This window comes from Bombus pascuorum, chromosome 11, assembly GCF_905332965.1.
Source record: "Bombus pascuorum chromosome 11, iyBomPasc1.1, whole genome shotgun sequence".
Classification (NCBI taxonomy): domain Eukaryota; kingdom Metazoa; phylum Arthropoda; class Insecta; order Hymenoptera; family Apidae; genus Bombus; species Bombus pascuorum.
This window is the reverse complement of record NC_083498.1, coordinates 13,208,928-13,227,354: the sequence shown is the minus strand read 5'-3', so window position 1 is coordinate 13,227,354 and position 18,427 is coordinate 13,208,928. Positions and strand designations below refer to the sequence as shown.

Genomic DNA, 18,427 nt, shown 5'->3' with positions numbered 1-18,427 from the left:
AAACTGTAATATTATTACACTATATATATATTATATTTTTGTTTTTCCTGTTTCACTTGAATTCGTATTACACACGTCCGCAAATCACAGAACAATCCTTTTCCATTTTCTGTATCCTCCTTTTTTCATATATATATATATATATATATATATATATATATATATATATATTGCATTTAAGAAAGAGGAGCGAATTTGAAAGATTTCTCGAGCAACACTTTCTCAACCTGTTTGGCGATGAATTTCGTTGATTAAAACGAATCGAGTATTTCTTATCTTTTAATCGCGCGTATCTAAAATATATTTATAAATAAGTATTAAACAAGACAAATAATACTAGGAAATATTCTGAAATTGCACATCGTAAGTGGCCATTATTATCTTATTTGAACTAGAAACGAGAAACTAAATGTATAAATACATATGTATTGGCGTTCCTCAACAGCTTAAAACTATTCTCTGAAAGAGTAGTTAATCATTTATAATGAATAATTGCTTCTCTTCAGGCAGTCTATTCTAGTCGTTCGTATGAGAATTTCGTGATTAAATTTTTGGTCGAATTTGTTCACTTCGCGGAACGAACGAACGAACCGAAAATAATTCAAGATAATTAGAAAACGAGTAGTTTGACGAGAATTACATGGAATAATTCAGGGATTTCTCGTGAATTATGTAGGATATGTAAGAAAGAGGACCTTTTTGTAACGCGAGGGAAACTCTTGTTTCTTGGTTTGCGATATCAGCATTAAGGCTCGTTTGTTCTCATGTCGCAATGCCATACAATATCGCTGTGCAACATTAACGATACGAGCTCGTGGTTGCTGTTCCGCGGTTTTCACAGGTCTTTCACATAAACTAAACCATAATAAAACAGCCACGCGATTGCGAATAGCACCACACGGCAATTTCTCAATTTTATGTTAGAAATTTGAGAAGCAAACGAGTTGTGATACGAGTTGTGACATTTATAAAGTTTAAAGGATGTATAGAATTGTTCTCTTGTGTATTTCTTTAAACGTTCTAAACGATTTCCAAACAATTTCGTTCCCGTTTCCCGATTTCCCGCAACTTTGAATCTTTCAAATAAATTGTTCGAAATAATTGGAGAATCACGTACGCGATACAGGCTTCTTTAACAAATTCATTACTTCTTTTAGCATTGTCGGCCTAGTAATTGATAAAATTATAGTAATTGTTGGTAACAGTATCGGAAATTGAAGTTCAACGTCCGGCGAAGATCGCTGGACGCTGCTCGAATTTTACTCCCGATACTTTTTTCGCCTTTCTCGCGTCTTGCAAGACATGCTCGTCTCTTTCTCTACTTCTTTACTTGTTAGAATATTTTTGTTTTTCCTGTTCCACTTGAATTCGTATTACACACGTCCGCAAATCACAGAACAATCCTTTTCCATTTTCTGTATCCTCCTTTTTTCATACATGCGATCCAATCTCCCCAACTCTCATTGAAATTCTATCGGAAAGCCTATTAAGCCAAAACCAATCACAGGTTCTTCTTCCATTTTTATGTAACGATATCCATGACGAAACAGAGCTCGATCGTGGCGCGCGCCGATTAATCGATGCGCGTGGTGAAGTTCTTGGAGAACGATCGACGACACAACCGTTACATCAACCCCTGGCCTGGAAATGGAAATGGAAATGGAAATGGAAATGGAAATGGAAATGAGCGATTCGTCCTCGAGTTCGGCTGCGTTCCAAGAGTGAATGACGCGTCACACGCGATTAACCGTCATAGTTGCGAGCTTTTGGTGAGAGATGCTTGTTATCAATGGAGCGATTTCAACTCGCCTGCTTCAACCTTTAAATTTGTGGATAAAGGAAGTTGAAGTGCTTGAAACGTGACGTAACGAACGAGATATTTAAAGAAATGTCGAGTATCCTCCGAGCATCTACAGGGTGCGCCGTTAGAATCCGGACAAAAGAAGTTTTGTGCAGAAAGTTGTTTATTTAAGTCAATACACAAAAACACATGAAAATGTTGTTATATCTCATTTAAAGGGTCCTTGCTGAGAACTTTTATTCTATGTAACCACCCTCTGCCTCTATGACCTGCTCTATTCTTGCTCTAAAGCGCGAGCACGCTGACTTCAACTGGTCGCGTTTAATTGTCGCGAATTCTGACTCGATAGCAGCTCGTAGGGAGTTGACGTTGGGGTGCCTGCATTTATTAGTTTGTCTCTCGATAACGCCCCACACGTAATAGTCCAATGGGTTTAGGTCGGGACTGTTAGGAGGCCAGAAATCTTTCGACCAAAACATGTCCACATTGTCAGAGAGCCAATTTTGAACAAGATGACTTGTGTGAGCAGGTGCGCCATCTTGTTGAAATAAATACGGCCTTCCAGAAGCCGTAATTTCCATCCACGGCTTTATTACTGTCTTCAGGACCTCCAAATAAACCTCCTTTGTGATTCTTTCGCCTTTTTGGAAGAAGTGCGGAGGCATGACGTCGCCCTCACTTGAGACAACGCTGAACTTTTCTCGCCGGAGAAGGAGAACCCTTCTCGAACCACTCTGAGGCTGCGTATCTCTTAGCAATGTCGTATACCGTCGATCTTGGGTAGCTAAAGAATTTTATAATTTCGACCGGCGTTCTCCCGGCGCGAAGACTTTCTATAATCGCCGCTCTTCTATCGTATTCCGGGTTTTGCTTAACGAGTTCTGTCATTTTGAGGTTATAGAAGACTTATTGACATATTTAACTAACTTCAGAGTCAATCAGCACAAACATCTGAATTCTAATATGGTGGGAACTACAAATTGAATTCTGTCCGAATTCTAACGGCGCACCCTGTATATCCACAGATGCTTGATAATCCAGGTTTTGCTTATCTTGAGCGATCTACCTCGTTTGCGTGAAATTCCGATTCTTCGAAGCATTCTTTATATTTTTCTCTTAATAAAGTAAGCTATATTTGTTGGAAACGAAGCTACGTAACGTAATACAGGTACTACGGAGGATACAGAGGGGTGAAAGAGGCTGATCTAAAGTTGCAGTTTAGCCATTAGCCAGGCAATTTGGTCGAATATTGGTTCGAAATTCGAAAAGAAGTTTTTCGAGACGAGCGCAATCCCCGGTTTCCGCCTAGTACGCTTTTACATCTATGACTCGTTTGTTGATCGGTGCCCCTCGCCTCCCATCTCCCAGCGATATTGTCAGATATCAGACTCCGATCTCCTTCGTCTTATTTCGATTCTGTTTGTTCGATCCAGATGAATTTTATAAACTTTGATGGTAAAAATGAAACGTACGTGGCAATGTTTGAGATATTAAACCGACGCAATGTTTATTGAAATGAAAAGTAAAGTCTAGTTGGTATAGTAGCAGGTGTAGTTTTACTATAGAAAATTGTGTTATACATATATGTAACGAAATAATATTACGAATGTGAATCGCAATATGTATTTGCAGCTGTTAACAAAATTATCCAGTTAACTAGACATTTCTCTAATATGGAATGGATCTTAATATATAAATAAATATAAATATAAATTTAGAATTTTACTGACGAATTAATTCGTCCTTCGCGATTAACAGATTGATTAACAGCTGTGGAATCTTTGCTTTCAGATATTGGCTCGATCGTGGGGACTTTAAGATGACTCTCCGCTACATGAACCTCTTGAAAGGGGCGTCGAGATCCATCGCCAGAGACTGGATGAACGAAACTAGGATCCTTCTGGAGACTCAGCAGGCGGTGGACACGCTATTGGCGTATGCTGGTGCTATAGGTCTAGTATTCCTCGGCGCTGGAGATTCGAAGGTCAGTCGAAACGATTAGACTAAAACAAAAGCAACAAAAGAGAATAATAGAGAACGAGAGACATCTTGTCTAGGGCAAATTTTTGTATAGTTTCAAATAGAATTCTGTCAAAGTGTCGCGAAAATGTATTCAGTTTTCTCGGTGAAATTTCGCTTTCGACGGATTTCACATAAAAAGAAGAAAAAAAGAAAAAAAGAAAAAAAAGAAAAAAAAATGCCAAATTCAAATTCAAGGTGACACTCCGAGCAATGTATTTTTGATTTTTTATAAACATTGATTGGAAGATACTACTTAAATATACTGGGATTGTTTAACAAAATTCTCGAACTGTGTTATTTATGATTTCCGGTGCATCTTCTGTTTTTTCGATATTTTTCGATTTTTTCGATCGGATTAAAAAGAAAAAAGAGACTCGCATCGGAAGCTTTGACACTTTGCTTTGATAATTTTGTGGATCGAGTATAGCTCGAGTATAATCTGTTGGAACTTCATCGATACGAATTTTTCGAATAGTGTATTAAAATCGTCAATAAAAATAGCCTTATTTTATCCGTCGAAGATTAATCATCGTTATTCTTATTCCCTCCTCTCATAATTTACTTAATAAACTTGTTTTTTTCTTTCAACGTTCTTTATCTTTGAATATTTGTATTTAAGGGAAACTTTAGCATGAAATTAAAACACAATATACACGCATATACCTATTAACCCCTTGTCTTGTAGCTAGACTCTGGATGATTACGTATTTGTAGGAAACGTGCAACAAATATATAGTATACAACGTATGAGAAATTGCATAAAAACGTATTATAGAAAATCCAAAGTTAGAACTCTTCGACTAAAATGACTGTATTTAACGAACGAAACAAATCTTCGCTTAGATTCTATTCCTTTAATAATTTTTTTAATAATTCACCATGATACGAACAAAGATATTGCATAAACGTCCACAGATTGCTTATAAGTGTTGAAACTGTTATATAGCGATTGTATATTATAGATGGAAAAAAAGTTATAATTTCAATTCAACAAAGATGTAATGTAATGTCGTGTTCGTTAGAGTAACTTTCAACTCGAATCTCAGTTTCTAGTTTTTAAATTATGAATAATATTTCAATATTTTCATACAATTTGATATAATATCTTCTTATTATTACAACAGTGAACGGCTAAAATTTTCGTAAGTACGAAAAAGTTTATAAGGCAAAGGATTAAAGAAAAGGACTCTTTCATACTTTCCTTCAACTTGGGAAACTTGTTTAACGATAGAAAAACACGATTGGGCGAGCCAAGCGAGCCGAAGCAGGGTAGAACGTAACAGGGTTGATCGTTCCAGTGGTGTGTTACACGAACCCTTGATTTACAATACTGTTCGATAAATACATACTATAATAATACTATTACTAATAAATTGTTAAATAAATAAAAAGACGAGAAAATCGCGATACGAAGAAAAGTGTTCGTATGGAGGGTTGAGAATCCTATAGTGTTTTAAGCTCACCCAGTTTCGTTCGATCATACTTTTAACAGCTGAAATACCTTATCAAAATCTCGACATGGATACATCGTTATGATTTTCAGCCCAACATACGTGTATGTATAACGCGAAAGACAAAACACAAATTTCACCCCTGGAAAGGTTGACCGCCCTCTTCTTACAGCGTTAACAGTATGATTCACGATTTTTTGCTTGCAGTAAAAAGAAAGAGCAAAGGGCTGGCAAAATCGACAGAAATCGATACGACTTCCGCCGGCCAGAATGCTCTCGTCCCTTCTTGAATTCTCGCGTCAAACCGCCGATACCGAAACCGACCACGAATAAACAGTGAGAGATCTAAAACGAACTAAAATTGAAAAAAAAGCCGTTCCAAAGAAACAAACGATCGAAAGCTTCACGAAATCGAAAAAAAAAAAGGAAAGAAAGCAAAAAAAACAAAACAAAACTGAAAATGCGATACGAAAGACAAAAATAAGAAAAATATGAAAAAAAAAAAAAATAAAAACAGGGGAAACGTTGACACTGGAGAACGTTCCTTTCGTTGTTGTTCGAAGTGTTCCAGCAAGCCTCGCCTGGAAAAAGCCGTGGACGACCGACAAAGGAGGAGAATGCTCGCGTGGAAACGTCGTCGAAGAAGAAGAATTCTCGCGCGGAAACGTCGTCAAAGAAGGCTGAGGACACGTGGATGGACGTACAACAGCGTTCAGACTGCTATCGATCGTATTCTCGGATGGAAACTGTGGAAAGATGGGAAAAAGACATCTGGGATTTCTGGGAATGCAAAACTAGCGAAATTTCAGGTTTCTTTGCAGTTAGACTCAAGCTGGAACAACGAGGAGACAGGCAAAAGGATCCTTCTGCTGCAGAGAGATTCGTAGAATACCACCTCTTACGATTTAACGAATTTTTAAAATCTGTATTTCCCGCAAGAACCTTTTTACCAAATTTCTTGGATAAAAAATTACCATTTACCAGCATTGCGATGTACGAATATTTAATCAATAGTATCATACGATATTTTCACGAATGAGAAACGAAAAGCATGAAATTTTTGCCGAATACATTCTGTATTTTCTTTGGCTATAAATTACTGTATAACGATTAAGAGAAATATTGTTATTGTTGTTGTTGTCGTTGTTATTATCATTATCATTACTATCACTGTCGCTATCATTATTATTGTTTTGATATACATATATATTGTTCTGTTTAACATTAATATACGATTGATATCAAAGTGTTCAACAGAAATAGGGATAAGACAATTAGAGTGTAGCAGAAGATGCGAGTTTCCCAACATTTCGAACGAACAAACGGAAGTGTCAAGTCGAAGATACGTTGCTGTTTCCTGTGAAACGTTTCTTAAAAAAAAAAAAAAAAGGAAAAAAGAAATAAATAAAAATAAATAAATGAATAAATAAATGAATAAATAAAGCATAAAATGGAAGAAACAAGGAGAACTATTAAAAAATTTTAGGAAGGAGGTTATCTGTCTTAACATAGGGAAATATGAAATCTGCACGGTGGAAAGTTATCTGCAGGATTAAAACGTTTTATTTCGCGTTTCCGTTGGTTAATCCCAGATTTATCACATACCCACCATCTGGGGCACCGCTCGTTTCAGACAAAGAACCAGAGAACTTTGAAAAAGTTGGCGAGCTCGTGCCGTTGCCACAAAATCTGATGAAAATCTGCTCGTTTCAGACAACATTGTAGGCGTTTCGCGACGATCGATGTGCGAAAATCTTAAACAAGCGAAAGTAGACTTTTTAAGTTGGAAAAGGAAAAACGTTGGGTGGTGTGCAAAATATTCAGGTATTCGAAATTTATTCATCTTATTAGCGTTTAAATTGTATATGGTAATTAAATTGTTTATAAATATTTTATTTAGCAACGTCTATGCCGTCTGAAAGAATTGTTGCTGTTATCTCTTAACTTTAAATCAAATAACAGAATAAATGTCCGAAAAAACGAAAAATCCATGCAATACTTGGAATAATCCTCGAACATGAAAGAACTTTAAACCAGGTGTCTACCCTTTTTGGAACGAGTCACTAACGGGACTTGTCGAAGAGGGAGATTTTTCCTACTTTTCACTCTCTCTCTCTCTCTCTCTCTCTCTCTCTCCCTCTCTCTCGCCCATTTCTTCCTTTTCTTTCGTTTGTCCGTTTTTAGTAGAGTTTGAGAGAGCTCATTTGCTCCACGTGTCATGCTTCAGAATGGAACACCGAAGAGAACATGTTGCTTCTTCTGTGCTTCTCCTTTGCCTGTTGATGATGAAGCGTTTAGGTTAGTCGAATAGTTAAATAGGCGCACAGTTACTTGAATAAAGCTTGTTCCTACTTAGAATTGGCAAAGCAGAATGAGAATGATTCACAGAATTTGACGATAACAAAGTCTATCAGCGACAGAGGGTGAAATATCTCTGGTACGTCTTGAGTGATGAGTCGGGATCGAACGAAGAAACGAGACAAACGGGAGTAAATCACGTATTGTGAATGGCATGTACACTTTTGTAAAAAAAGTTTAATTGCATCGATGTGAAGCGATTATCAAGCCGAGCAATAAATGGTGTTCGTCATTGATTACTGTGTATTTGAATTGTAAATAGAACTTTGTAGAAACTGTACCTGCAACACCCTGTTTCCCTGTTAGTTTTAATTTTCAATCAAGTCTAGATTCTAGTTTCAGTTTGTTAGTTTAACGATCAGTTCGTTTATGATTATAAAGTTTATATGACAAATTGCGATACGAATGAAGGAAACAGATGTATAAAATAAATACAGATTCTACGTACGTAAGTTGGAATTGAAACTATGTAGTTTTAATGCCAGTTTTCAGATTTAAATATGAAATAACAAACATAACATTCTTATCCGTTGATGACGTTGACGTTGACGTTGACGTTGACGTTGATTATAAGAAGAGGATCGGAAATAAAGATTAAATCTCAAACTTATAAAATTCGATTGAAATTTTAAATCACAAATATATAAAATTCAACCCAAATTTCAAAACTATGAAATTCAGATGAAAAGATCTAGGATATTCTGTAGTGTCTGCAACAAGCATAAAAACTTACATGATGGAGCATAAGGAAATATCATATTTGCGGTGGAAGCTTATTGTTTGCGATGTATAAGCGTGATTTTTTTTTAGACACCCTAAATTTTGTTTCCGAAACATCTATACATTTATATCTGGAATTATCTACCAGGTAGAAAGATAAGACGATTCCGTTTCTTAATAGTCGCTTTATTATTTAATCGTTTATCAAAACAAATTCTATAAACTAAAAATGTGTGTGTATCCTCATATCTATATATGCATATATATCGTAGAATAGAATCATCCTCTTGCTCTGAATCCTTTGGGACTCGTTCTTTGTCAAAGTTTATGGTTGTGATTAATCCACAGGGGGTGGTAATCGTTGACGACACTTATTAAAGAATCGGTACGCTCTGTGAGATCGTTTGTGACAACAGAGCGTACAAATTCTAAAATAAATAACGTAACACAGTTGAATTTCGAAAAACTGCAACTAGATATGCAGCCGTTTTTAAACAAACTCTGAGAATCTCTTTCAAGTGCCGATGCAAGTCTTTCAATATAAAATATTTACAATATATAATATCATTTCCAGTCTGATTTTCTATGTTTTCAGTCTGTGCACGACAAATCCACCGTTTAAGAAGGAAAAGGTGCGTTGCGATATGAAACGTTCAACAGGATTTACAATAAAACGGACGGGAATCTGTTGCACGATAGCGCAAATAAACGACTTATTTTGTTAAAGCTAGAGTACAAGCAGACAATTTAATAAGTGTATACATTTATTACTCGATATAGGATATGCGTTTAAAAAATATCGCCTAAATAACTTTGATAAATGGTTAAAGTATACATATTTATTGAATATTTCAACATACTTGGTTATGGTTTGATCGTACTTGGCTGTATCTCTGTGTATATCTCAAAGTGCTTCTATAACGACTAAAAAGTTCGGATCCGCGTCGTTTTTTTCATTCTAGTCGCAATTTACTTAAAACTTGTATTGTTCTTATCTTTTGTTATTTCTTTCTTTTGTTGCAAATAGTTCCGGAAGGTTCGAAACTTTCTGGTTATTCGATCCTAATAATAATAATAATAATAATAATAATAATAATAATAATAATAATAATATCTACTTGCACCCTGGTACTTGAATCACTGAAATACAATATACATAAGTAGAACAGCTGTTCTATACCCCGACCTTCTACGCGAAATCCAATCTTGTCTTTACTCTACCACGTAATTTCTACAACGACTAGATAAAGGCTACGTAATTGTAAAAAGCATATTCTTTGAAATGATTGAGACCAGCTACCCAACGGATGATTCCTCCGCGACACAGTTCTCTGCTTTTAACATATAGTTACACGTTTTTGTGTTGGTGGTGGAACGTTTCTACAAATTTAATCAAGCACTCGATGCGGTCTTGTAATTGGCAGAAATCTCGACCGCGAGTACGCGGTCCACCGGAAGCTCGTGAAAAGTGTGCGGTTGGTCGAGCTTCTACGTCTACCTCGTTCCTTGCGTCGAGGTTTGGGAACCAGCAGTTGTAGTCGACCAAACTATGTATTTCCATAGAGAAGGGAAATACCAAGTATTATTTCATTGCAACGCGAGCGATATGGCTGTGCAGTGTGTGCAGCTAATTTATAATAATATAAATAATATAATGAATATAAAACGATCGTTATCCTTGATACGATTGTTGTGTGGTCAGCCGCGGACGGGACGATCGCGGTACATGCGTAAAATTTGTATAAACATCGTTTATACCTGCTACTATATTTATACTTGTTACTTATTTACGGAAGCAAAGAATTCGAGAAAACGTTAGTCATTTCTACTCTATGGAAAATTTTCGATATGATGTCAATTGGGTTTTAACGCGAGTAGGTAAATGGTCTCTTTCGCTTGTACGAACTAACCTGCTGCTCGTGTATTACTTCGACTTGGACTGATCACCTAATATCGTTCGTGCAAGGAGATTTGTTCGCGCGCGGGAATATTTCGCTTGATTTTTCATTGTCCGTAACTAGAAAACAAAGCCGGAAACGCAGTGTTTCTATTCTCGACTTTCATTTTACTTTAGCTTCAAGAGTCACTCCTTAAATTTTGTTACATCTGCAGCCAAACACCCTGTATATATCCATTCGATGAGCCAGCTTGACCACTTTGCTTTTTCCGCTTTTGACTACTTTTGACGACCACTTTTGACTCTCTTGCTCTTTCGTTTCAAAAATTTCGAAGACTGTGAAATCCTTCCACGATAATTAATAAAATGAAAAATAACACAAGAATAAAATTCTTTCACTCGAAGCCACCGCCGCATAAATCGCACATCGCTTTAAATAATAAATCGTCGAAATGCACACTAGTAAGAATTTATCGTTCACCGTAAAGACCAAATGATATACTTTTCGCTTTCTAGTCTCACACTCTATTTCGTCTCTTACCACCAACTTTCTAAATCAGTACAGGAAGAAAAAAGAGAAGACGACAGTACGAGCTTATTCATTCAGCGAAGCGAACGAATAAAGTTTTGCGCAACTCTCCTTAACTTTCTAACCCTCTGATCTCGCATTTCCCTTCGTCCCTCCTCTTTGCGCATACTCTTTAAATTAAGGAACGAAAAAATAGGAAGTAAAAAAGGACAATTGTCTTATTTAGACGTATGTTTTTTTTTTTTTTTATCGGTTTTGTCTCTCACGAACCTCTTTAATAACGTACCTATCAAAACAGTGCTGGAAGCGAATGTAAAATGTCACGCTGCTGTACGTTGAAACCTCGTAACATCTATACTCGCAGCCCCAAACAACTTTTTCTCGCGAAAATCTAGTGTCCATGTGCGCACGACGGTCTTCGTTTGCGCGACACGCATTTCCTCGATTTCAGGCGCAGGCTTGTCTTTTTTTTCTAATTTCTCGTTTACTCGTTGAACTCTGCCAAATTATTAAGAGCTTGGAACGATGTTAGATTTATTATCGTTACAGAGACTCCCTCGTTGGATATAGTAAAATCTTACACGCTAAAGAAGTCGCCTAGAATTATCGTGATATGGCGTCGCAACTCGTTAATTTATTGTTCGAAAGCATTTCATCGATCTCGTTCTCTCTTCTCTTCTTCGATGACTCATTCCGTCCTTTCCTTCTCACAATCCTTTCTCTATTGTATACGTATAACAATACGAAATGATTCGAGGTAGAGATCATTAAAAATCTATGTTTATTCTACTACCTTTGATTTTTCTTAACCCTTTCGTGGGCACAAAATTTCCTTCGACTCTACTAATTTTTGTAAGAAAGCAACAATTTCAGTACCAAGCATCGTATTCAATAAAATATATTCTATGTTTGTTTTCATTGATTCGTCTCTCTTTTTTTCTACCATTGCTTACGAATAAGGTTCCTTTGTACCATCCGTTAGAAACAAGGATGGTAAATATCATCAGCAGTGCCGAATATATTTTATTAAATTCATATTTGTACTAAAATTGGATTTTCCGTTTTCTACGATGGTTTACGCATTTGGTTTAGCAGCATAGAGGAAGAGGGAAATTTATTTTCAACTATTTTCGCCGCCTATGAAAGGGTTAAGTTCATATATCATGCACGCGTGTATCGTACGTCCGCGTGGAAGATGGAGGTTCGAGCCACAACGATCGTGAATCTACGCGTAACATCACTTTGCGTTATAAAAATACATGGATAAAGTGTAAGCGATGCTTGAACTGGTAATCCACGACGATTGTGGCCGTAATGCGAACATTCTTTCTTTACTTCAAAATATCATTGAATCAGGATATTCGTACTCGAATTTCTCTTGCGTCTCTGACGAAACATCTTTCTTAATTAATTATCAAATCGATAACTCGTGTAGCTTTTCGTATTTCAAGCCTGAAGCGCCTTATTGCTATCGGATTTAAACAGTGGAAGCTTCAACGAGTGGTTCGTGTCGTCGTGTCGTTGTTAAGTTCAATTCGTGACCGTGCCTTTCGTTATACTAATCATAAGTACCAGAATATTAATTATATACATGCATGTATATAATTAACTATGTATATATAAGAATAGTTGGGCAGAAGGATATGGTGCGAATATCGGAATAATGACGAATATCGCGACGTGACAACGTTTGACAAATTCCTAACATTTGTACCATATCGCATGATACCGTGACTTGACAAATTTCCAATGCCGATATCACTATCATCGGATCTCGTCAGACGAGAAATTTTTATTTCAAATTCCATTCCATTCTGCGCTAACTTTTCCACCTTTAGTTCTTTTTGTCGTGTACATGTTACACTACTTCTCCGTTATATCCATTATCTATTCAAATTCGCAAATTTCCATTGCAGTACATAATGGCAGTACCAAACCCAAACTTAATCTAACTTTCTCGTCGCGAATGAAATAACGTTTCATCAAAAACCCGCGACTAGATAAATCGGTTTACTTGCGTTATCTTCCTAAAGAAATCGAATAATTTAAATATTTACTTTACGCTTCACAGTCTCACGTTGCTATATCTACCTCGAAACATTCGCCCAACAATAACAACAACGTTAATCGATCGGTCGACATCCATGACGGGAAACAGATTAAGCGTTAAGTATCGTTTACGCTACACCTCGAGCTAAGTCTCACTTTAGATAAATCGTCTCTTGGTCTAATTTCAGAAGAACAGATATGTAATCGCTAGTAAATTTCTGACGCGCTACGTTCGTGATTTTTTTTTTTTTTTTTAGATTTTTTAATTTTTCTTTGCACTTGTTCGCGAAACTGGTAGATTACCATTTCCTCTATAGTTTTGTGACTCGCTTGGCTTACTCTTACCGGCTAATAGTACTACTATAAATAGTACTACGTTCATACTGTTTAGGAATTTTCAGACGTTGGTCAGTGGAGAGAAGAGAACGGATGCGCTCGTTTCAATCTCGATCTCGATCGTGTGACCGAATTCTGTTTTTTAAAAATGATGACAATTGAAAATAAGTGGCACTTTGTTTCTTACTTAATTTGTAAAATTATTAAAAAAATCGCGAGCATGACGGTTTACCATTTAATAAAAAGAAAAAAAGAACTTGATAGAGAAGGAAAATTTATTCTATTTTTAATTTGATTTAAATTTGTAAAACCTAGAGAGAGAGAGAGAGAGCATTGGATATGCGATCGGGTGCTTCAGTGGTAGAACGGAACTGAAAATTATCTCGTGCGACAATCGCTACTCTCGTAAATCTCTACTCTTGGTAATCGATTCGTTGTTAGACGAATGATCTGTTAATCGACGGACCCTGCGAGCAGCATGAAAATAGAAAATTGTGGAAAAATTGAAACTGTTGATTGAGAAGCTACTCCTTGAATTTAAAATCTCACGAGACTCTACAGGGTGATTTCCTGGTAGATTTAATTTGACAAGAAAGGAAAAGAAGAAGAAGAATAGAAAAAAGAAAGAAAGATATGATGTAGAGAGAATCGAAACGGGGCAATGCGCTGTCTCCTCACGCCAACCAATAACGTACACGTAGTTTGTTTTAATATCTCACGCGTGCGTTCGTTAATTACAATTATTAAGGCTACTTCAAAGCGGTTACAAGTTACAATACGGTAGTAGTAATAATCGACAAACTTTCCATTCAATTTCGCCGCCTATCGGTCTTTATCTCTGTTATGTATATATGTGTATGTATATATGCATATATACATATACATATATATATATACACATATATATATATATATATATATATACACACACGCGCGCGCGCGCGCGCATACACATGCATATATGCATAATTCAGTTTATGTATAATCGGTGTAATGTTTCCTGTTTAGTGTCGTTAATCTTTAGTAATGGTAATAGTTAATCGTAATAGTAGTGATTAGTAGTAATTAGTAGCAATATAGTAATAATAATTCACGATAATAATAATAATAAACCAATAATAATAATAGTATTAATAATCCATAATAATAACGTTATCATTATTATCCTCACTGTTCCTCGTTAAACTGTTGTCTGTATGTAGGTTACGTAATATACATTGTATGTATATTCACGCGGGTTCGATTTCTCTTCTTCCGCGGTTCCTATCTTTCTCCTCTTTCAACTTTTATCGCGTTGTTTACCCGCAAACCGTCGACCTTCTCTCGTTCTTAAATCTTACGATCTATAGAAAGATGGATCGACCACGAACGATCCAGCCACTTTGGGAATCCCTTTGTCTTCGCGCTCTGTTCTTTTCTGTTTCCGATTTTACGTTTGGCGCTCATTCGCCATCGAGATCACGGGCACGAGTTTCTTGTGGTCCGACATATTTTGCCTCGAGATCGCGGTGACCGTCCTTGCTCGACTGGAATCGACAGTCGTCGCCATTGTATTTAGCTTAATATTTCTTTTGTTTGTCTGGTTGAGAAAAAGGATAGGACGAACGTCCTATGGAAGATCGGAAGGAGCGACTCGAAGAACATACTCGGGGTATCGGGAAAGGTTCAGCGAAGAAACAAAAAAGCGGCCGTCACGAAGGAAAATGTGGAATAATAAGCTTGGTAAATGGAAGAAGTTGAGGAGCCAAATGGAAAACCGATTCGTAAAATGAGCAGGATTCTGAGGCAATGAAGAAATGGAAAATCGATTATCGAGAATCAAGGGAAAAGTCTTTTAAGGCGAGAAGCGGAGAAGTAAAGCTTCGCGGCGAACAAAGAATACGGAGAGGGAGTAATTTTTCATTGAAAACGAAGAAAAGATCATCGTTCTTGTTAAATACAGAATGCCGAGTAAAATTCGCTTTCGACAGAGAGATCTACCGTACTCTTCGAGCCTCGCAATCGACATACGATGAAAAAGGAAAACTACTAAAAGTCGAAGTAAAAAATTGAACGATGAATAATTATAAATTATAATATGTGCAGAGATTAGATAAATCAAATACAATGTAAACATTTAATTTATTAAGGCGGCTATATCCGATGCAAGTATAAACGTGGTATAATTTATCTTTTTCATGTTTAACAAAAATGAAACGCTGATAAACAACTTCTTTTCTAAGATTGTTGTATTATTTTATATGTGTACGTATTTATACATACATACGTACATGCATACGTACATATACATGTATATAAAAAAAATTTTCAATATTCTCAGGCTATTTTTTATAGATTTAAGTTCATTCTTTCCTCTAGGTCTATCAACGGGTTTAGATTTGTATTTTCAGTAGATTCGATCGATACGCTTTTAAATATCGTTTATTTGAAAAATAAAAGTCTTCTATGCGATAGAGGGATTTGCTTGTTTAATCCCCAAATGAAACCTATAACGATTAGTCGATTAAATAATAAAAATTCTATAAATAAAAGAATTATATTTAATCGTGAATCGTGAATCTAAATGGTGAGTTTGGGATAACTCGGTTTGATCAGTTAAGAAGTTGAAAAATTATTCCACGATACTAAGAAATGTTCAAAACGAGTACATAATACGAATAAGACATCGATGTACAAAGTCCCGAAGAATACCATTTCATTGGTTTAACTCAAGTTTGAACGGACGCCTGACTGAAGAAATCCGACGCTCGTAATGACGACGCGACGCAACCGCGAACGGAAAGTCAAGGAAACACAGCGATGGAATGGAAAGTTTTGGAATAAATCGAATTGAAGGATCAATAGCGAAGATGTTGGAGGCGAGCATCAGCGTAACTCTTCTTCTAAGAGTGTAGATGCAATGGTAATGAATATTCGATTTGTTTCGCAAGGGCATAATAGTTGCGTCAACAGAATTATTATATAAAGTAATTTACGAGGCGCCAATAATAATTACGGTGCTAAATATTTGAAAACTTAGAATATACGTTTAATTTATATAAAAATATGCATTTAGTTTGAGAATATGTTGGAAATGTTTCGGCCGGGGAAAAGAACACCCGCGTAACAGTTCCTAGGAGAAGAAAGAGAATTGAACTTTTTCGCAATCGGCCTTATTTGTAGAACGAGATAAAAGTATTTTAAATGGCTAATATAATAAATTTAAGCTGAATAAGATCGTTCGCGAATGGTTCTAGAAAACAAAGACCGAACAATTGAAAGGAAAAGAATCATGTTACTACTTATATTTGAATTATTTTTAACCACAAGAAACGATAGCACTTGCTTGTTTATGTTTCGTTGTTGTTTGTACATGAATTTGTTCGAACCGAGTATTATACTAGCGAAACCATGTTCATTAGCAAATACGGTTATTATACACCGATAGATATTTCTTTCAACAAAGAAAAGATAAATTGCTCCGGGATAAAAGAAGAGAAAATGAACGAGAATAAAAGTCAGGAAAGATTTTCCATTCTTTTAATAAAATTATCCTAAATGATTCTCATTGTTCCAATTTCGTGACTAAAATCAATTTATAATGAAAAAGAAGAAGAAGAAGAAGGAGGAGAGATAAGTGGAAACGGGGATAAGAAAAATCGATTAGGATAGGAACGTGATATCGATCGGCGACGGCTATCGATTGGTCGGCGTCCAATCGGCAAGAGGGCCAGGACAATAATCGACGATAATCGGTTAGCGCTGCGATTCTCGCGTTACAGGGATCCCGTTGCTTCCATTCGCGGTCTCTTGGTCGCCGGAAACGACGTATTAGCCACGAAGCATCAGGGCCGCCATCGTGATCGCAAGCATCGTCAAGCAGCTGTTAGATACGAACGATGGAGCTGAGTTGCAACCGTCTTCCTGACAACAGTACGTCCTCGTGCTCCAGGCCTCTGAAACAGTACGATTTATTCTTTATTCCATTTCCAAGAATTGTCACGCGATCGAGCTTCATAATAATTAGTATCGAGGAATTAGTTTGTTTTGCCCGATCATCGAATCTTCCAATATTGGACACCACACGGATTTTAGATTTTAGATTCAAAATTTTAGACTATATTTTTTTGAGAATTTTAGACGAAATTATCTGAACGCTTGCTACAATAATTAGACTAAATTTCCTTTGTTCTACTACGTATAGTAACATTCCAGAATATAAGAAGCTATCAATCGAGGAGGGAGGGGGTGAACAATGATGTTATTAATATATTTATTGTCAGCACAACGTAATTTATATCATTAACCATGATATTAACCAACATAAAATCAGTTGTTGGACTAGTGCGATTAAATATAGTTGGTTGCTAGATAAAGTCACTGCTTTTATCATCGTTCGAATAAACCATCGTAAAAGGCGCGTACAGTAACGGAAGAAATAGAAGGAGCGGTTTCGTGAATGAAAGCGTTCACGCATCGCCAGAAGATAAGGTAATTTCTTCTAATATGAAAGAACCTTTCTCCCCCCTCTACGCCATTGAGAAGTAAGTAAGTAATGAGAAACTTGTTAAAAGTAGGCCAGAGGGACGAGAAAAGTTATTGAAACAAAAGAGGGGTAGAAGACCTCGTTAAGAAGGAAGGTTCATCGGCGAAAGGATTTCCGTTTAACGTTTACTCCGATCGAATCGTGGAGAAAAGCTCAACGAATATCAATTTATAGAGGAAAGGAAAGAAAAGGAAAGAAAAGAAAAGAAAAGAAAAAAGATAAAGGGGCGGGAGATAGACGGAAATAAAAGATAGGAAGAGGAAAAAGAGAAGCGTATTGAAAGTCTGAAATGGCGTTCTTCTGTCTATTCGAGGAATTCTTTGTTTTCCGTTCCGAGTATGGGAGAACTGTTTCTGGCAGCCGTTTCGCCAGCACAGCTGGTAAACAAGAATAAAAATCGACGACGATATTTAGCGTAGTAAAAGTGGCGTAAAAATTCGTCAAAATTCTTCCGTGAAAGGTAGATGAACGAGAAGGACGAAGAGCGGTCGCGGCATTATACGAGAGCCTATTCGGAAATGTTGTTGTTTCGCAACTAAACCTCTGCCAACTTGAAAATAAAAACTAAGATAAAAGTGGAAAATACACGTACAGGATAAAACAGATTGTAGCGAAAGGGGTGAAAATAAAGCTGTATATTCGAAGCTAACCAGACAACAAAGCTGTCACACAGAGGTAGGCCAGAGGATCTGGCGAAACAGGATTTCCGGCAGGGTTGAGTGCATCGACGCGAACGCTC

At 36.6% G+C, this 18,427-nt stretch overlaps 2 protein-coding genes across 9 annotated transcripts in view; one reads left to right on the top strand and one right to left on the bottom strand.

Moving 5' to 3' along the window:
* LOC132911820 (MICOS complex subunit Mic60) overlaps nt 1-18,427 on the top strand; it is a 53,475-nt gene that overhangs the window by 19,825 nt on the left and 15,223 nt on the right. For 6 of the 8 annotated variants that reach the window (XM_060968785.1, XM_060968789.1, XM_060968788.1 and 3 more), the window contains 2 exons: nt 3,593-3,785; nt 5,838-7,164. In XM_060968785.1, coding sequence (XP_060824768.1) covers nt 3,593-3,785; nt 5,838-6,161 — 517 coding nt within the window. In that variant the 3' untranslated portion in view covers nt 6,162-7,164. Of the gene's footprint in view, nt 1-3,592; nt 3,786-5,481; nt 5,620-5,837; nt 7,165-18,427 lie in introns of those variants that run through there. The other 2 variants (XM_060968792.1, XM_060968790.1) reach the window with 2 other exon arrangements.
* The window catches only part of LOC132911833 (U-scoloptoxin(05)-Sm1a), a 58,393-nt gene continuing 50,362 nt past the window's right edge, over nt 10,397-18,427 (bottom strand). Inside the window, exon 4 of the mRNA XM_060968814.1 lies at nt 10,397-17,098. Coding sequence (XP_060824797.1) covers nt 16,974-17,098 — 125 coding nt within the window. The 3' untranslated portion in view covers nt 10,397-16,973. The remainder of the gene's footprint in view (nt 17,099-18,427) is intronic.